At 51.2% G+C, this 17,455-nt stretch overlaps 1 protein-coding gene across 4 annotated transcripts in view; it reads left to right on the top strand.

Moving 5' to 3' along the window:
• The window catches only part of DCTN1 (dynactin subunit 1), a 174,050-nt gene that overhangs the window by 13,938 nt on the left and 142,657 nt on the right, over nucleotides 1-17,455 (top strand). Inside the window, exon 1 of one of the 4 annotated variants that reach the window (XM_088458878.1) lies at nucleotides 180-327. The exons of the other annotated variants lie outside the window; for them this stretch is intronic. Coding sequence (XP_088315004.1) covers nucleotides 295-327 — 33 coding nt within the window. The 5' untranslated portion in view covers nucleotides 180-294. Of the gene's footprint in view, nucleotides 1-179; nucleotides 328-17,455 lie in introns of those variants that run through there. 4 annotated transcript variants of the gene reach the window in all.

The raw sequence follows: 17,455 nt of genomic DNA on the forward strand, positions 1-17,455 counted from the left end.
TTTGGAATGAGCACATAGAAGGACATCGCTGAGCAGACGGCCCCTGTGATAGGTTTAGCACTAGGACCCAGCTGAGCTCCCAGCCCTGGGATTGTGCTGCACTAGAGATGTCAGTTCTGTGCATCAGCAGCAGCAGAGAATGCCGGGGCTGTCCAGTCCTATACATTATTATTACCAGCGTCTGTCTGCATGAGCCCAGCCCAGAGCCCAGCATGAGCCAGGAGTAGCCATGCTGCCACCATTATTCCTGGATGTAAGAGAATACACTGAATAAGGGAGGAAGAAGACATCACCATGGCCCAGAGCAAGAGGTACACTTACAGCCGGGTAAGTGCAGTGATGTCACCAAGGTGTGGGCAATATGAGTGTGCGGGGGGGGCACACACATGAGCTATATATGCATAGTGTATGGGAGGACATGTGAGCTATATGTGCAGGGTGTAATAGGGGACATGTGAGCTATATGTGCATGGTGTATGGGAGGACATGTGAGCTATATGTGCACGGTGTAATAGGGGACATGTGAGCTATATGTGCACGGTGTAATAGGGGACATGTGAGCTATATGTGCACTGTGTAAGGGGGACCAGTTAGCTATATGTGCACGGTGTAAGAGGGAGAGGTGAGCTATATGTGCACGGTGTAAGAGGGAGAGGTGAGCCATATGTGCACGGTGTAAGAGGGAGAGGTGAGCTATATGTGCACGGTGTAAGAGGAAGAGGTGAGCTATATGTACACGGTGTAAGAGGGAGACGTGAGCTATATGTGCACGGTGTAAGGGGGACCAATGAGCTATATGTGCATGGTGTAAGAGGGAGAGGTGAGCTATATGTGCACGGTGTAAGAGGGAGAGGTGAGCTATATGTGCATGGTGTATGGGAGGACATGTGAGCTATATGTGCACGGTGTAATAGGGGACATGTGAGCTATATGTGCACGGTGTAAGAGGGAGAGGTGAGCTATATGTGCACGGTGTAAGAGAGAGAGGTGAGCTATATGTGCACGGTGTAAGAGGGAGAGGTGAGCTATATGTTCACGGTGTAAGAGAGAGGTGAGCTATATGTGCACTGTGTAAGAGAGAGGTGAGCCATATGTGCACGGTGTAAGAGGGAGAGGTGAGCCATATGTGCACGGTGTAAGAGGGAGAGGTGAGCCATATGTGCACGGTGTAAGGGGGACCAATGAGCTATATGTGCACGGTGTAATAGGGGACATGTGAGCTATATGTGCACGGTGTAAGAGGGAGAGGTGAGCTATATGTGCACGGTGTAAGAGAGAGAGGTGAGCTATATGTGCACGGTGTAAGAGGGAGAGGTGAGCTATATGTTCACGGTGTAAGAGAGAGGTGAGCTATATGTGCACTGTGTAAGAGAGAGGTGAGCCATATGTGCACGGTGTAAGAGGGAGAGGTGAGCCATATGTGCACGGTGTAAGAGGGAGAGGTGAGCCATATGTGCACAGTGTAAGAGGGAGAGGTGAGCTATATGTGCACGGTGTAAGAGGGAGAGGTGAGCTATATGTGCACGGTGTAAGAGGGAGAGGTGAGCTATATGTGCACGGTGTAAGAGGGAGAGGTGAGCTATATGTGCACGGTGTAAGAGGGAGAGGTGAGCTATATGTGCACGGTGTAAGAGGGAGAGGTGAGCTATATGTGCACGGTGTAAGAGGGAGAGGTGAGCTATATGTGCACGGTGTAAGAGGGAGAGGTGAGCTATATGTGCACGGTGTAAGAGGGACCAATGAGCTATATGTGCACGGTGTAAGAGAGAGGGGTGAGCTATATGTGCACGGTGTAAGAGAGAGAGGTGAGCTATATGTGCACGGTGTAAGAGAGGTGAGCTATTTGTGCACTGTGTAAGAGAGAGAGGTGAGCTATATGTGCACGGTGTAAGAGGGACCAATGAGCTATATGTGCACGGTGTAAGAGAGAGGGGTGAGCTATATGTGCACGGTGTAAGAGAGAGAGGTGAGCTATATGTGCACGGTGTAAGAGAGGTGAGCTATTTGTGCACTGTGTAAGAGAGAGAGGTGAGCTATATGTGCACGGTGTAAGAGAGAGAGATGAGCTATATGTGCACGGTGTAAGAGAGAGAGGTGAGCTATATGTGCACGGTGTAAGAGAGAGATGTGAGCTATATGTGCACGGTGTAAGAGGTGACACCTGAGCTATATGTGCACAGTGTAATGTGATACAGGACTCATGAGCTATATGTGCATAGTGTAAGGTGATGGACAGGACACATGAGCTATATGTGCACAGTGTAAGGTGATGGACAGGACACATGAGCTATATGTGCATAGTATAAGGTGATGGACAGGACACATGAGCTATATGTGCACAGTGTAAGGTGATGGACAGGACACATGAGCTATATGTGCACAGTGTAAGGTGATGGACAGGACACATGAGCTATATGTGCATAGTGTAAGGTGATGGACAGGACACATGAGCTATATGTGCATAGTGTAAGGTGATGGACAGGACACATGAGCTATATGTGCACAGTATAAGGTGATGGACAGGACACATGAGCTATATGTGCATAGTATAAGGTGATGGACAGGACACATGAGCTATATGAGTGATATAAGGAATATGTATAGAGGATACATCATAGTCGCCTACGGTCCCGGAACGGGCAGAGTTTTTCAGGAAATCTGGATGGCAATCCCGACCACCCATAAAAGTGGGAAAGTCTCCTGGCTGGCCACATACCCCCCTGCACCCTCTGGGCCGATAACGTGATTCATGCATAATGGCGTCATCATGGCCCTGCCCCCTTCACAATGCTGGTAATCTCGACATTGTCTAGCGTGGGCGGGGCCACAATAACGCGATTGCGCGGTTACGCCCTGGATCTGTACTGCGCGTGGTGCACGGGATCTGTACTGCGCGTGGTGCACGGGATCTGTACTGCGCGTGGTGCACGGGATCTGTACTGCGCGTGGTGCACGGGATCTGTACTGCGCGTGGTGCACGGGATCTGTACTGCGCGTGGTGCACGGGATCTGTACTGCGCATGATGCACGGGATCTGTATTGTGCAATGTACAGGTCTTCCTCTGCGTTATTGCTTGCAGTTCCCCCGACTCGCAGCCTGATTGTCGTGCTGCGGCGTTTGTTGGGCGGCATCCAGGACCGGTCTACAAAACGGTGGTGTGTTGCCTTCATTTTGTAGGCATGGCCAGGCTCTCCGGCTGAGCAGTTCCATCGCTCATTCTGAGTAAGCTGAGGTTTACTCAGATGGCCATAGGCTGCGACCATTGCAACCAATGGTGGCGATGGTGGTCCAGTGCTGAGCCTAAGGACGCAGGACTCGGATCTGCAACGCCGGCAGTGGGCGTCTTTTACCTTTAGACACCACCTGCGGCATTAGCAGTCTTTAGCGATGCTGTTAACGTACAACTCTGAATAACCCCCCCCGCCCCCCCATAATCTTCTGACTTCTCTCCAGAAAATACATGTATGAGTGACCCACTGAGTATCAGCCAGCCTGGAATATAATAACACTGGTCAGCACTGTAGCCTTTGTCTGCCAGAAAGGTTAATAAGAGCCTATTCATTAGGTCCTGTATGTGATCTATAATGTAACACAAGCACCAGGGAACACTGTCAATCAGAGCAGGCGTCCGATTCACATCGGTGCGGCAGGGTAGTGATCTGGACAGTCCTGTCACCTGCGGAGCTGTAGGCGTCAGATTCACATTGGTGCGGCAGGGTAGTGGTCTAGACAGTCCTGTCACCTGCAGAGCTGTAGGCGTCAGATTCACATTGGTGCGGCAGGGTAGCGATCTGGACAGTCCTGTCACCTGCGGAGCTGTAGGCGTCAGATTCACATTGGTGCGGCAGGGTAGTGATCTGGACAGTCCTGTCACCTGTGGAGCTGTAGGCGTCAGATTCACATTGGTGCGGCAGGGTAGCGATCTGGACAGTCCTGTCACCTGCGGAGCTGTAGGCGTCAGATTCACATTGGTGCGGCAGGGTAGTGATCTGGACAGTCCTGTCACCTGTGGAGCTGTAGGCGTCAGATTCACATTGGTGCGGCAGGGTAGCGGTCTGGACAGTCCTGTCACCTGCGGAGCTGTAGGCGTCAGATTCACATTGGTGCGGCAGGGTAGCGGTCTGGACAGTCCTGTCACCTGCGGAGCTGTAGGCGTCAGATTCACATTGGTGCGGCAGGGTAGCGGTCTGGACAGTCCTGTCACCTGCGGAGCTGTAGGTGTTCGTACTGTTTACACAGTAAAGGGCTCAGTCACAGCAGCATGGACATGTGTAGTGTGGCAAGTTACAGGTTAATCAGTAGCCGCTGTCTGTAGCATGATAGGGGTTACTGGCTCAGTAACAGCACTCTGCAATGTCTGTAGCATGATAGGGGTTACTGGCTCAGTAACAGCACTCTGCAATGTCTGTAGCATGATAGGGGTTATTAAAATGATGTAAACTGTAATACATTAGTTTGGTGCTACATGGGTTAATTGCAGCGACTCGGTAAAAACAGCCTGGTATTAACGGGTTTACTAGTAACTGAATAGCTCCAGAACACTGGGGGCTCTAAGGGTCTCATTCAGACCCGCTCGCGAGCGATGTACGCTCGCAGGCGGGTCGATGTTGCCCAAATGCGCATGCGCACGACGGAGGCGCCTCCGTCGTGCGCATGCGCGAGACCCGAATAACGACGGGGTAGCCGTCATTATGGGTCTCGCTACAAAGAGGGCGTGCTGTCGATGGTGAGTGACAGCACGCCCCCTTTGGTAGGCGTGCCGGGGGCGTGGCTGCCCAGTCGGAGGCGTTCCCATCGGAACGCCTACCGTCTGGGTCCGGCCCCACTGACATCACTCCAGGGCTTGCGGCAGACGAGACCCTATCGCAAGGGTCTCGTCGCAAGCCCGATGGTCGCGATGGTCTTGACCATCGCGACCATCATCATGGACGCTCGCATAAGCTGTGGGTGGTAACCCACATCTATGAGAGCGTCCAAATGGCCGCTACGCACAAAAAAAAAAAACACTCCCTGATTCAGAGCGTCCGGCTCTGAATCAGGATCTAAGGCCCTCATTCAGAGCCGTACGCTCTGAGCAGAGCGCACGCTCTGAATGAGGGCCGCCCTCCATAAAAATGGAGCGTCCTCCTGGACGCTCGTATAGCTGTGGGTCACCACCCACAGCCTATACGAGCGTGCAGTTTGATGGCCATCGAAACTGCGAGCCGGAGCCTGCGGTTGAGGTTTTCAACCGCAAGGCCCGGAGTGATTTTGGCTCTATCAGAGCCAAAATCACTCCCACTGACATCACTAGTGATGTCAGTGGGCCGGCTTCTGACGGTAGGCGTTCCATTGGGCGTTCCCCGGCACGCCCACCAAAGGGGGCGTGCTGTCAATCAACATCGACAGCACGCCCCCTTTGATCAGACACAACGAGCGAAGGAAAGTCCTTCGCTCGTCGCGTCTGGCGCATGCGCACGACGGAGCTCCCTCCGTCGTGCGCATGCTCAGTGCTGACCATCGACCCACTTGCGAGCGGACAGCCGCTCGCGAGTGGGTCTGAATCAGGCCCTAAACCCTATTTATATGTATGAGAGGGAAATAGTTAATTAATTGCTGTGAACTGGAGACTCTATATTCTCTGATTGTGCCTAAGAGAGAGAAATAATAAAGGGCACATTCAGCGGTGCGGAGGGGGAGCGGGTACTGATTACCTGGGCCCGGGTCTGTAGGAGGGGCCCGGTAGGCGCCCCGTCCAGCTGCTGAGGGGGACAAATGTCCTCTTTGCAACTCCCGATGCACTAATGGGACAGGTGCTACATGGATGGGACATGTATATGGGGGTGCTGGCTGTATGGATGGGACAGGTATATGGGGGTGCTGTATGGATGGGACAGGTATATGGGTGTGTTGTATGGATGGGACAGGTATATGGGGGTGCTGTATGGATGGGACAGGTATATGGGGGTGCTGAAAGGATGGGACGGATATATGGCGGTGTGCTATGGGGGTGTTGTATGCTCCCATGTTAAATTCATTACTGTTCCCTCAGCTCCCCCATATTACATTTATTACTGTTCCCTCAGCTCCCATGTTAAATTTATTACCGTTCCCTCAGCTCCCCCATGCTAAATTCATTACCGTTCCCTCAGCTCCCCCATGTTACATTCATTACCATTCCCTCAGCTCCCCCATGTTATTCATTACCGTTCCCTCAGCTCCCCCATGTTACATTCATTACTGTTCCCTCAGCTCCCAAATTTACATTAATTACTGTTCCCTCAGCTCCCCCCATGTTACATTTATTACCGATCCCTCAGCTCCCCCATGTTACATTTATTACTGTTCCCTCAGCTCCCATGTTAAATTCATTACCGTTCCCTCAGCTCCCCCATGTTACATTCATTACCGTTCCCTCAGCTCCCCCAGGTTACATTCATTACCGTTCCCTCAGCTCCCATGTTACATTCATTAACGTTCCCTCAGCTCCCCCATGTTACATTCACTACTGTTCCCTCAGCTCCCATGTTACATTCATTACCGTTCCCTCAGCTTCCCCCATCCTCGGCTCCCATGTTACAGTCCTTACTGTTCCCTCAGCTCCCCCATGTTACATTCATTACTGTTCCCTCAGCTCCCATGTTACATTCATTACTGTTCCCTCAGCTCCCATGTTACATTCATTACTGTTCCCTCAGCTCCCATGTTACATTCATTACTGTTCCCTCAGCTCCCATGTTACATTCATTACTGTTCCCTCAGCTCCCAAGTTACATTCATTACTGTTCCCTCAGCTCCCAAGTTACATTCATTACTGTTCCCTCAGCTCCCATGTTGCATTCATTACTGTTCCCTCAGCTCCCATGTTGCATTCATTACTGTTCCCTCAGCTCCCATGTTGCATTCATTACTGTTCCCTCAGCTCCCATGTTAAATTCATTACCGTTCCCTCAGCTCCCCCATGTTACATTCATTACCATTCCCTCAGCTCCCCCATGTTACATTCATTACCGTTCCCTCAGCTCCCACTTACATTCATTACCATTCCCTCAGCTTCCCCATGTTAAATACATTACTGTTCCCTCAACCCCCAAGTTACATTCATTACCAATCCCTCAGCTCCCCCCATGTTACATTCATTACTGTTCCCTCAGCTCCCCCATGTTACATTCATTACTGTTCCCTCAGCTCCCCCCATGTTACATTCATTAGTGTTCTCTCAGCTTCCCCCATCCCCAGCTCCCCATGTTACATTTATTACCAATCCCTCAGCTCCCCCATGTTACATTCATTACTGTTCCCTCAGCTCCCCCATGTTACATTCATTACCAATCCCTCAGCTCCCCCATGTTACATTCATTACCAATCCCTCAGCTCCCCAATGTTACATTCATTACCAATCCCTCAGCTCCCCCATGTTATTCATTACCAATCCCTCAGCTCCCCCATGTTACATTCATTACCAATCCCTCAGCTCCCCCATGTTACATTCATTACCGTTCCCTCAGCTCCCCCAGGTTACATACATTAACGTTCCCTCAACTCCCATGTTACATTCATTAACGTTCCCTCAGCTTCCCCCATCCTCAGCTCCCATGTTACAGTCATTACTGTTCCCTCAGCTCCCCCATGTTACATTCATTACTGTTCCCTCAGCTCCCATGTTACATTCATTACTGTTCCCTCAGCTCCCATGTTACATTTATTAGTGTTCCCTCAGCTCCCCCATGTTACATTCATTACCAATCCCTCAGCTCCCCCATGTTACATTCATTACCAATCCCTCAGCTCCCATGTTACATTCATTACCAATCCCTCAGCTTCTCCCATGTTACATTCATTACTGTTCCCTCAGCTCCCCCATGTTACATTCATTACTGTTCCCTCAGCTCCCATGTTACATTCATTACTGTTCCCTCAGCTCCCCCATGTTACATTCATTACTGTTCCCTCAGCTCCCATGTTACATTTATTAGTGTTCCCTCAGCTCCCCATGTTACATTCATTACCATTCCCTCAGCTTCCCCCATGTTACATTCATTACTGTTCCCTCAGCTCCCCCCATGTTACATTCATTAGTGTTCTCTCAGCTTCCCCCATCCCCAGCTCCCCCATGTTACATTTATTACCAATCCCTCAGCTCCCCCATGTTACATTCATTACTGTTCCCTCAGCTCCCCCATGTTACATTCATTACCAATCCCTCAGCTCCCCAATGTTACATTCATTACCAATCCCTCAGCTCCCCAATGTTACATTCATTACCAATCCCTCAGCTCCCCCATGTTATTCATTACTGTTCCCTCAGCTCCCCCATGTTACATTCATTACCAATCCCTCAGCTCCCCAATGTTACATTCATTACCAATCCCTCAGCTCCCCCATGTTATTCATTACCAATCCCTCAGCTCCCCCATGTTACATTCATTACCAATCCCTCAGCTCCCCCATGTTACATTCATTACCGTTCCCTCAGCTCCCCCAGGTTACATACATTAACGTTCCCTCAACTCCCATGTTACATTCATTAACGTTCCCTCAGCTCCCCCATGTTACATTCATTACTGTTCCCTCAGCTCCCATGTTACATTCATTACCGTTCCCTCAGCTTCCCCCATCCTCAGCTCCCATGTTACAGTCATTACTGTTCCCTCAGCTCCCCCATGTTACATTCATTACTGTTCCCTCAGCTCCCATGTTACATTCATTACTGTTCCCTCAGCTCCCATGTTACATTTATTAGTGTTCCCTCAGCTCCCCCATGTTACATTCATTACCAATCCCTCAGCTCCCCCATGTTACATTCATTACCAATCCCTCAGCTCCCATGTTACATACATTACCGTTCCCTCAGCTCCCATGTTACATTCATTACAGTCCCCTCAGCTCCACATGTCACATTTATTAGTGTTCCCTTAGCTCCCTGTAAGTGGTGATTATACGTAGTAGAATATCTTATACAAATGATACAATGTTACTGCTGAAGGTTCCTGTGAGTTACTGTCTATGTACAGGATGATATCAGTGTGTGTCCAAGAGCTGGAGGTACACATGTCTGATTGTTCCCTGTGTGATACTGGCCAGACTACTGTAAAATTGTAATTATACATAGAAGAGTATCTCATACAAATGATACAATGTTACTGCTGAAGGCTACTGTGAGTTACTGTACAGGATGATATCAGCGTGTGTCGAAGAGCTGGAGGTACACATGTCTGATTGTTCCCTGTATGATACTGGCCAGACTACTGTAAAATTGTAATTATACATAGAAGAGTATCTCATACAAATGATACAATGTTACTGCTGAAGGCTACTGTGAGTTACTGTACAGGATGATATCTGTGTGTCACACAGAGCTGGAGATACAAAGGTCTGATTGTCCCCTGTGTGATACTGGCCAGACTACTGTAAAATTGTAATTATACATAGAAGAGTATCCATACAAATGATACAATGTACAAATGATACAATGTTACTGCTGAAGGCTACTGTGAGTTACTGTACAGGATGATATCACAGTGTGTCCAAGAGCTGGAGGTACACAGGTCTGATTGTTCCCTGTGTGATACGGCCAGACTACTGTAAAATTGTAATTATACATAGAAGAGAATCTCATCCAAATGATACAATGTTACTGCTGAAGGCTACTGTGAGTTACTGTACAGGATGATATCAGCGTGTGTCGAAGAGCTGGAGGTACACATGTCTGATTGTTCCCTGTATGATACTGGCCAGACTACTGTAAAATTGTAATTATACATAGAAGAGTATCTCATACAAATGATACAATGTTACTGCTGAAGGCTACTGTGAGTTACTGTACAGGATGATATCTGTGTGTCACACAGAGCTGGAGATACAAAGGTCTGATTGTTCCCTGTGTGATAATGGGAATCTTTCAGAGCGGACTTATCGCTACAATTGGGTTTTGTGTAACGTTCTGTAATTGAGGCTGTAGAGTTGCTGTGGTAACAGACAGAGGGTGGTGGGAGTCATGGGGGGGGGGGTATAATCAGCTGGTAATCGGGATCTGGAGAGCTCTGTGCGTCATCTACAACCTTTATTGGGGCCTCAAACCTAAATGTTTTTATTTTTCATTTTGATTTGTGCACTTCTCCCTAATTCCCAAGGACAGTCCCAGCATGTTATACATATGTGTCCCTAGGGCACCAGTCCCTACAAATGTCCCTATGTTTCAGTGATGACCAACTACAAATTCCCTGCATTTTCTATATTAGATGCAATTTATTAACTCACATTAGTTATATTCAGATATTGTCCGTTGCAGATGGCACTGAAGTATCTCTGGAGACCCTGGTAACAACAGGAGGTCGCCCGCATAGGGTAACAAGCGGAACACCTGCATCCGCAGGTGGGCTGCCATAACTGCCATTACCCTGGTAAACCGTGTGGCGTGGAGGCCAGACCAAGGGGCAATGCCAGAAACTGGAAATGCTTATCGACCACTGCAAACCTGAGGGAAACACTGGTGTGCTAAGAAAATAGGGATATTCAGGTAGTCACCCTGAATATATCCAATGACACCACAAAATTCCCAGGCTCCATTGAATGATGGAATGCAGGGTCCCCCTCCCGAACCGAGGAACCCTTAAGAATTTGTTTGAAGGATTCGAGGTTGAGGATGTCCTGGTAAGACCCATTGGGTTTCTGTACCAGAAAGAGGATGGAGCAATACCTCGTTCCCCTTTGGGGCAACGGAATAGGTACTATAACACCTGCCTGGAGCATAGAGTGTAACACCCTCAAAAATTACAGGGCCTTTTCTTGAATTGACAGAAGACCTGTAACGAAAAACCGGCTGGGAGGCCTTTACCGGGAGGAGAGGACATACCTTCAAGCAGTGGCGTAACTAGGGTATTTGGAGCCCAGGGCAAATGTGAAAAGGGAGCACCCCCCATGTGGTCACTTAAAAATGGGGCGTGTCAACATGACACACCCCTTTATTTTCAAACCGAACATTCCTATCCATATGCACCTTAACCCCAGTAGTACCCCTTATACAGTACCCCCAGTATGCAGTTGTGGTCCCTCTCATGCAGGCCCATAGTAGTGCCCCTTATACAGTATCCCCAGTAGTGGTCCCCCTTATACAGCCCCCAATTAGTTCCCCTTACTCAGTACCCCCAGTAGTGGCCCCCCCAAATGCAGTGCCCCAAAAGTGTGCCCCCAATAGCAGTCCCCACAATGCAGTGCGCCCAGTAGCGGTATCCCCTTATGCAGTGCCCTTTTATATAGTGCCCCCAGCAGTAGTCCCCCCCCCCCATGCAGTTTTCCCAGTAGTGGTCCCCTTATGCAGGCACCCTGTAGTGATCCCCCCTATCTAGTGCCCCCTGTAGTGGTCCCCACAGTGCCCCTAGCAGTAAGCCCCTTATATAGTGCCCCCAGCAGTAGTGTCCCCCCCTCCCATGCAGTGCTACCAGTAGTGGTCCCCCTGATGCAGGCTCCCAGTGGTCCCTGTAGTGGCCCTTCCTATTATTGCCCCCAGTAGTGGTCCCCCGAGTGCAGTGCCTCTAGTAATACTAGGCCCCTTTTAGAATGCCCCCAGTGGTAGTCCCCCCCCAAGTAGTAGTCCCCAGTAGAGTAGCCCCCCCCAGTATAGGTCCTCCCAATAGCACCCCCAGTAGAGGTCCCCCCCAGTAGTAGCCAACCCCTCCCCCGTTGAGCAGATAGGTTTAAAAATAAATAAATATATATAAAAATATACTTACCTGATTCCACGCTGCTCCTGTCCGCGCCGCCGCTCCCGACCGCCAGTCCGCCCGGGCTGGCGCGCTCAGCATTATGGGACTGACGTCATGACGCCAGTCCCATTACCCACTGCAGGAGCCGGACGGAAGTCCGGCTCTTGCAGTGGGTGCTGCAGCAGTCAATGAGAGTCTATCTGACTCTCATTGGCTGCTGTTTAACACACGCATCGCCGCCAGCGCTGGCGGCGATGCGTGTGTTATGCACAGCCTGAGCCCGCCTCCTGGCGCTATTGGGCAAGCGCTCAGGGGGAGGGAACGGGCTCAGGCGTGCAGCACAGGACCGGCGCTGGAAGCCTAGCGCCGGTCCTGTGCAAATGTGTAGCGCTGACCGCACTCATTGCGGTCGTCGCTACACTGGCTATCTAGGGCGGGCGGGCCGGTCCAACGGCGCCCAGGGCACGAAGTCCGCTCGCCCTGCCCTAGTTACGCCACTGCTGCCTTCAAGAAAATACTTCTCTTACCCCAGTGTCCGTGGTGGTCAGACACCAGCACTGGGTGAACTGGAGAAGCCGGCCTCCAACTCTGAGGTCCCCCGAGAGGAGGCCCGTCCCGTGAGGCTGAAGGCTTATAGTCCAACTTGGGAGTAGGACGTCTTGTACTCCAAGCCTGTTCTTATGGCTGAGCAGATTTCCTGGCTACTGACTGTCTTGGAAAGCTGTATTTTAGACTTAACCTTGGCCTCACAGGGCCAAAAAGACGAAGCCCCAGACCCCGATGGGACTGTAGCCGATGGCAGACACGCAGACGTAGCTGCTGCCTGCAGGGCCACAATTGTGTCCAGATGAGGGCCAAACAGGACCTGTCCCGTAAAAGGCAAAGCATTCCAAATGGAATCTGCGTCCGCTTTCCAAGAGCACAACCACAGGGAGCGGCAAGCCGCTACTGCTGCCGAGGAGATTCTGGAAAGGAGTAGGCTATATGTAAGACTGTCTCATTATGAACGTGGCTAAGTCTCTGAGAATTTGCCACTATCCACCTGCTCTGCTGGAGAGTCAGTGTGCAGAGATCCAGTTACCTATCCAGCACTCCATGGCTCTGGCCCCCCAGCACACGGCCATAGCCGGCCTGGAAGCCCCTCCAGCAAGGGAATAATTGGATTTTAGATATATTTGCACCTTGCAATCTGTAACCTCCTTCAAGGAGGACCTGGAGGGCATGGGCAACGTAGCACTCCTCACTAGGCGTGTAACATGAGAATCTACCCGTTAAGGTAACTCCCATTCGGAAAAGTAATTATCCGCAAAGGGGTATGCAAAAGGTCAACCGTTATTGAGGCTGAAACCGCTTACCCGTATTTTCCACGCCTCCTCTAAATGATCCACCTGACCAGATAGAGGAATTACAGTGGCAACACCCTTATCCTTAAAGAAGGCATAGTTGGATTTAGCCACGGGGGATATGTAATAACCAAAGCCGCATGGACTGCCCGTATAAGGCCAGGTATATAGACTTTAGACCCAGACTATGCCTCCGCTGCACTAAGGGGCTCGTGTCTGAAAAAGTCAATAATGTCACCATCATCAGACGTCATGTCCTTATTATCCTTACCCGTCTGAGACCCGAAAGGCCGTTTAGAAGGCCGAAATGGTGACTCCCCCTGTAAAACGTCCATCAGGTGCTATACCATTTGGACAATTTATTCACCCACACAGGCTCCTGCGAGACCTGGGGGGGCGAAAAACAGGATACACTGGGGTACCATCAACTGCCCAGGGACCCCAGCATGTGATGAGACCACCACTCGCTGTGATAACCCCTATGGGGAAACGCAGGGGGCGTTGACCACAAGGGCTGTAAGCATCTTAGCCAGCCGAGGGCGGTCCCTTTTTGTGCAGGCACAGTGACAGAAATGGGGCGTGATATATAATAGAACATGCCCTCCATAAACCCTCAGCGTCTACATATCCCTCCGCTAACTGCACATGATATCAGAACATTATAGCTGGAAGAGGATATCTTCGTTCACTTTCAGACATGAGGAGTGTGAACGGAGCGTATGTGACTTCCCACACAGAAAAACCACGTTTACTGTGAGGTAATAAACACCCTGCAACACCGCACCGCAAGGGCTGTAGCAGAAGAAGAACAGGGATAGGAAAATGGCTGACAGTCAGAAATGAAAGTACAGGCAAACAGCGCTAGCATTTAAGTCACATACAATGCACAGATAACATCCTGCATTACAAGCACTGCGATCAACTACACAGACCAGAGCCTGGTAGGAAACAGTGCTGCATACACTGACCTTAATTGAAGAAGTATGCGGGGGACCCGGACCGCAATGGCACCTGTATCAGCTTCCAGCAGCGTTTGCCATCCCCAGCACATGCAGAGAGAAAATGGCCACCGAGGAGCAGAGAGGAGGCGGGCCCGGGGGAGGAGCGCTGACACAGCCCGCTCAGACCGCTGTGGAATGGCACTGTGCAGCGGGGGAGACGCCGGCTGTGAGACAGGGAAGTCGTTCTCCCCTGGCCTGCTATTAACCCCTGGGACGCCGCGCTGTACCGCACATGCTGCGGCCCGTTGTCCCTGGTGGTCTAGTGGAATGAGCAGGATCAGTACTTGGCCCCACGCGCAGCCGGTCCCCAGGGAGCCCCCTGCCTGGGGACCAAAAAGGACTGTGTTACCGGCGGGTGCCCACCGCGGGACCCCGCCGCTTGCCTTGTCCCCCGTACATCCGGCCACAGTCCAGGTAGCCGAGGTCACCGCTAGCTGTGACCCCAGCTACCTACCAGCATCCCCGGATCGGTACCGGCGTTCTGGTACCGGCGGGGTGTAGGAGCGACAGCATGGACATCAGTACTGACTCTCCATGCTGTAAGGCTCATCTTGTGCAGCCACAGCTGCACTCTGAAGATATCTTCTGGGGCTATTACAGCCCCCTCTGTGAATGTGATCCAACCTCTGGCCGGACACCAACGAAACTGAATTGCCTTGGCTTGGGGGTGGGGTATAGGAGAGGGACCCTGGTGCATCCTGGGAGGCTGAAAATGTAACTCTGTGGTGTCCGTGCCTGACGTCATCACCTATACCCCAAGGTATCCTGTGGATACCCTATGGACCCTGAAGTAGAAATAGGCATTACTCGTGCGTGAAAGGTTTGTTATATTACACATATAAAGCTTATAGGATTTTTTTTTTAAATTCAGAATGGTAAGCACCTGTGTCGTAAAACCGGTGCTTTGCATTTGCAGATGTATATGAGATAGCCGCGCCGTAACCGGGCGTCCATGTGACCAGGCACCACATAGAGCTGACAGGCTCGGAGGCAGACATGCCACATGAGGCCAGTGCTGCGGTCCTGCCTGAACAGGAACAGCGCTATAGAAGGACCAAGTACAGGAGCTGTGCTGAGCGAGGAATATAGCGTTCACCCCAAGGGGCGTGAAACATACGCTCATGGCCTGGTTGGCAGAATGAGATCAGAAAGACGCCAGTGGTGCGGGGAAGTGGAAGCTGACATGATGGCTCTCCTGCCAGGAGTGCCGGAGAGAGAGAGGCAGCCAGGAGCAGGGATTACAGGGACCTGGCTGCCCTCCTCTCACAGTGCTGGCACCGCATGCAATGGAAAGAGCCTGTGCCATGGAGGCGTCAAGTGCCGGAGCGCGACTGGGGTGCAGGGACATTCACACCTTCAATGTCCCCATAATGGAGCTGGATACTTACCTCCAAGTCCTTCAATCTATGCTGAAGGCTGGGGCATCAGTATATCTATAATGGGTAGATAATATACAGTATGTGTACAAAACCACCGGCGCACCCACCCTCATAGGAGTGTGACTTAGTGCGGAAAAGACTACATCGTAGCCGAGTGTATTGTTATATAGACATTAAATGAGTAACCAATAAAAATGAGCTTAAGTAGCAATAATGAACGTGGATAGATGTTTGTAAAAGTATTGCGCACTTTATTATGTTCCTTAGAAATGGAGTCACAGTGCTCCGGTCTCCTGTGCACACAAGCACATGGAAGGTAGGGCCTGATTCAGACCCGCTCGCGAGCGCTATTCGCTCGCAAGCGGGTCGATCGTGGCCCAGTGCGCATGCGCACGACGGAGCCGGCTCCGTCGTGCGCATGCGCGAGACCCGGATAGCGACGGGGAAGCCGTCGCTCCGGGTCTCGCTACAAAAGAGGCGTGCTGTCGATGTTGAGTGAAAGCACGCCCCCTTTGGTGGGCGGGCCGGGGGCGTGTCTGCCCAGACGGAGGCGTTCCCATGGGAACGCCTACTGTCTGGGGCCGGCCCCACTGACATCACAAGTGATGTCAGTGGGAGTGCTTTTGGCTCTGATAGAGACAAAAGCACTCTTGGGCTTGCGGCAATGAGACCCTACCGCAAGGGTCTCGTCGCAAGCCTGATGGTCTTGACCATCGCGACCATCATCATGGACGCTCGCATAAGCTGTGGGTGGTAACAGCTATGCGAGCGGCCAAGAGGTCGCACCATTAAAAAAAAAACGCCCTGATTCAGAGCGGGCGCTCGTTCAGAGCGTCCGGCTCTGAATCAGGCCCGTAGTCTATAAACTGGTGGTATACCTAAAGTGACCAAATGGGTTCTGTAAATGTACGGGATAAGTCACTGAATGAGGGATGAGAGTGCAGTGGGTAAAGTTAATGTAACACAGTCAATATAGTCTGGTGATACGCGAGGTGTGTGGGTCGTGTCTGGTGGGGCGGCGTCCCGTATACCCCAGGTGCACTGGACTCACCCTCAGCGTCCTTTATGTCCACCTCCTGGTGGACTCCGGATGCCGGAACGAAGCCTTGGATCCCGATGTCCGGTGGTTTTGTACACATGCATCCACTTTTGGGTTCTTACACGTGTACACATATATTATCTACAGTAGCACCACGTGAGTTATAGGACCACTCATGCCACCAGGCTGCCCCTTTTCTCTAATTCCCTCTTCCCCATACCTTATTTTTTCATCCAATACTGCTATAGAGCGCTTGTCCCTTTATCAATATCTATATATGGGTGCAAGGTGTGCGGTGCAAGGTGTGCGGTGCACACGGGCTAATGGGTGAAGGTGGGTAGGGAGCACACGCCACACATCCTGTACCAAGAGCCGGATCTTCCATGTGACATTATGCCAGGGTCTGTGTGATCTTCTGTACCGCCGGCAGCCATTTATAAAGGGCTCCTCTGTACGAGAGTAATCACAACAATCGCTGTGCGTGCACAGTGCTGCGTTCACACACGTGCAATAGCAAACAATCGCTCGTGCTGCGAAAATATCGCCATTGCGTCCGTCACTGAATCAGGCCCCCATGGTTCAGCGCACTCCAGCAGCACCCATCAAGCCACCAAGATGACAGGGTCCAGACCAGCCAGAGCCGTGCAGATGCCATCACTGAGACCGGCCTGGCCCAGCAGCCATGGCCCCCCCCCGGGTGTCTGGCCTGAGCCGCCTGGAGGCACTTTGCCCCTAGAAGAGCTAAACCACTCTGACGTGTCAGAGGCGAGAGAGGTGGGCTGCCAGGTATCGCTAGTTTCTGGGAACAGGGGGATCTCCCAGCTGACGGGGCTGATTCCAAGCTTTGAGCAAAGTAATAAAAGCCAGTAACTTTGTACCTGGACATATCACGCTGCAATGCAAAGGGGGGCACATACATTCATTATGTTCGCATGCAGGGTAAATACTGGCTGCTTTTGCATGTAGCCCACAGATGCTGAACAGCTTTATTCTTACACTGCAATTTAG

This window comes from Taudactylus pleione, unplaced genomic scaffold, assembly GCF_031769625.1.
Source record: "Taudactylus pleione unplaced genomic scaffold, aTauple2 ptg000861l, whole genome shotgun sequence".
NCBI classification, from domain to species: Eukaryota; Metazoa; Chordata; class Amphibia; order Anura; family Myobatrachidae; genus Taudactylus; species Taudactylus pleione.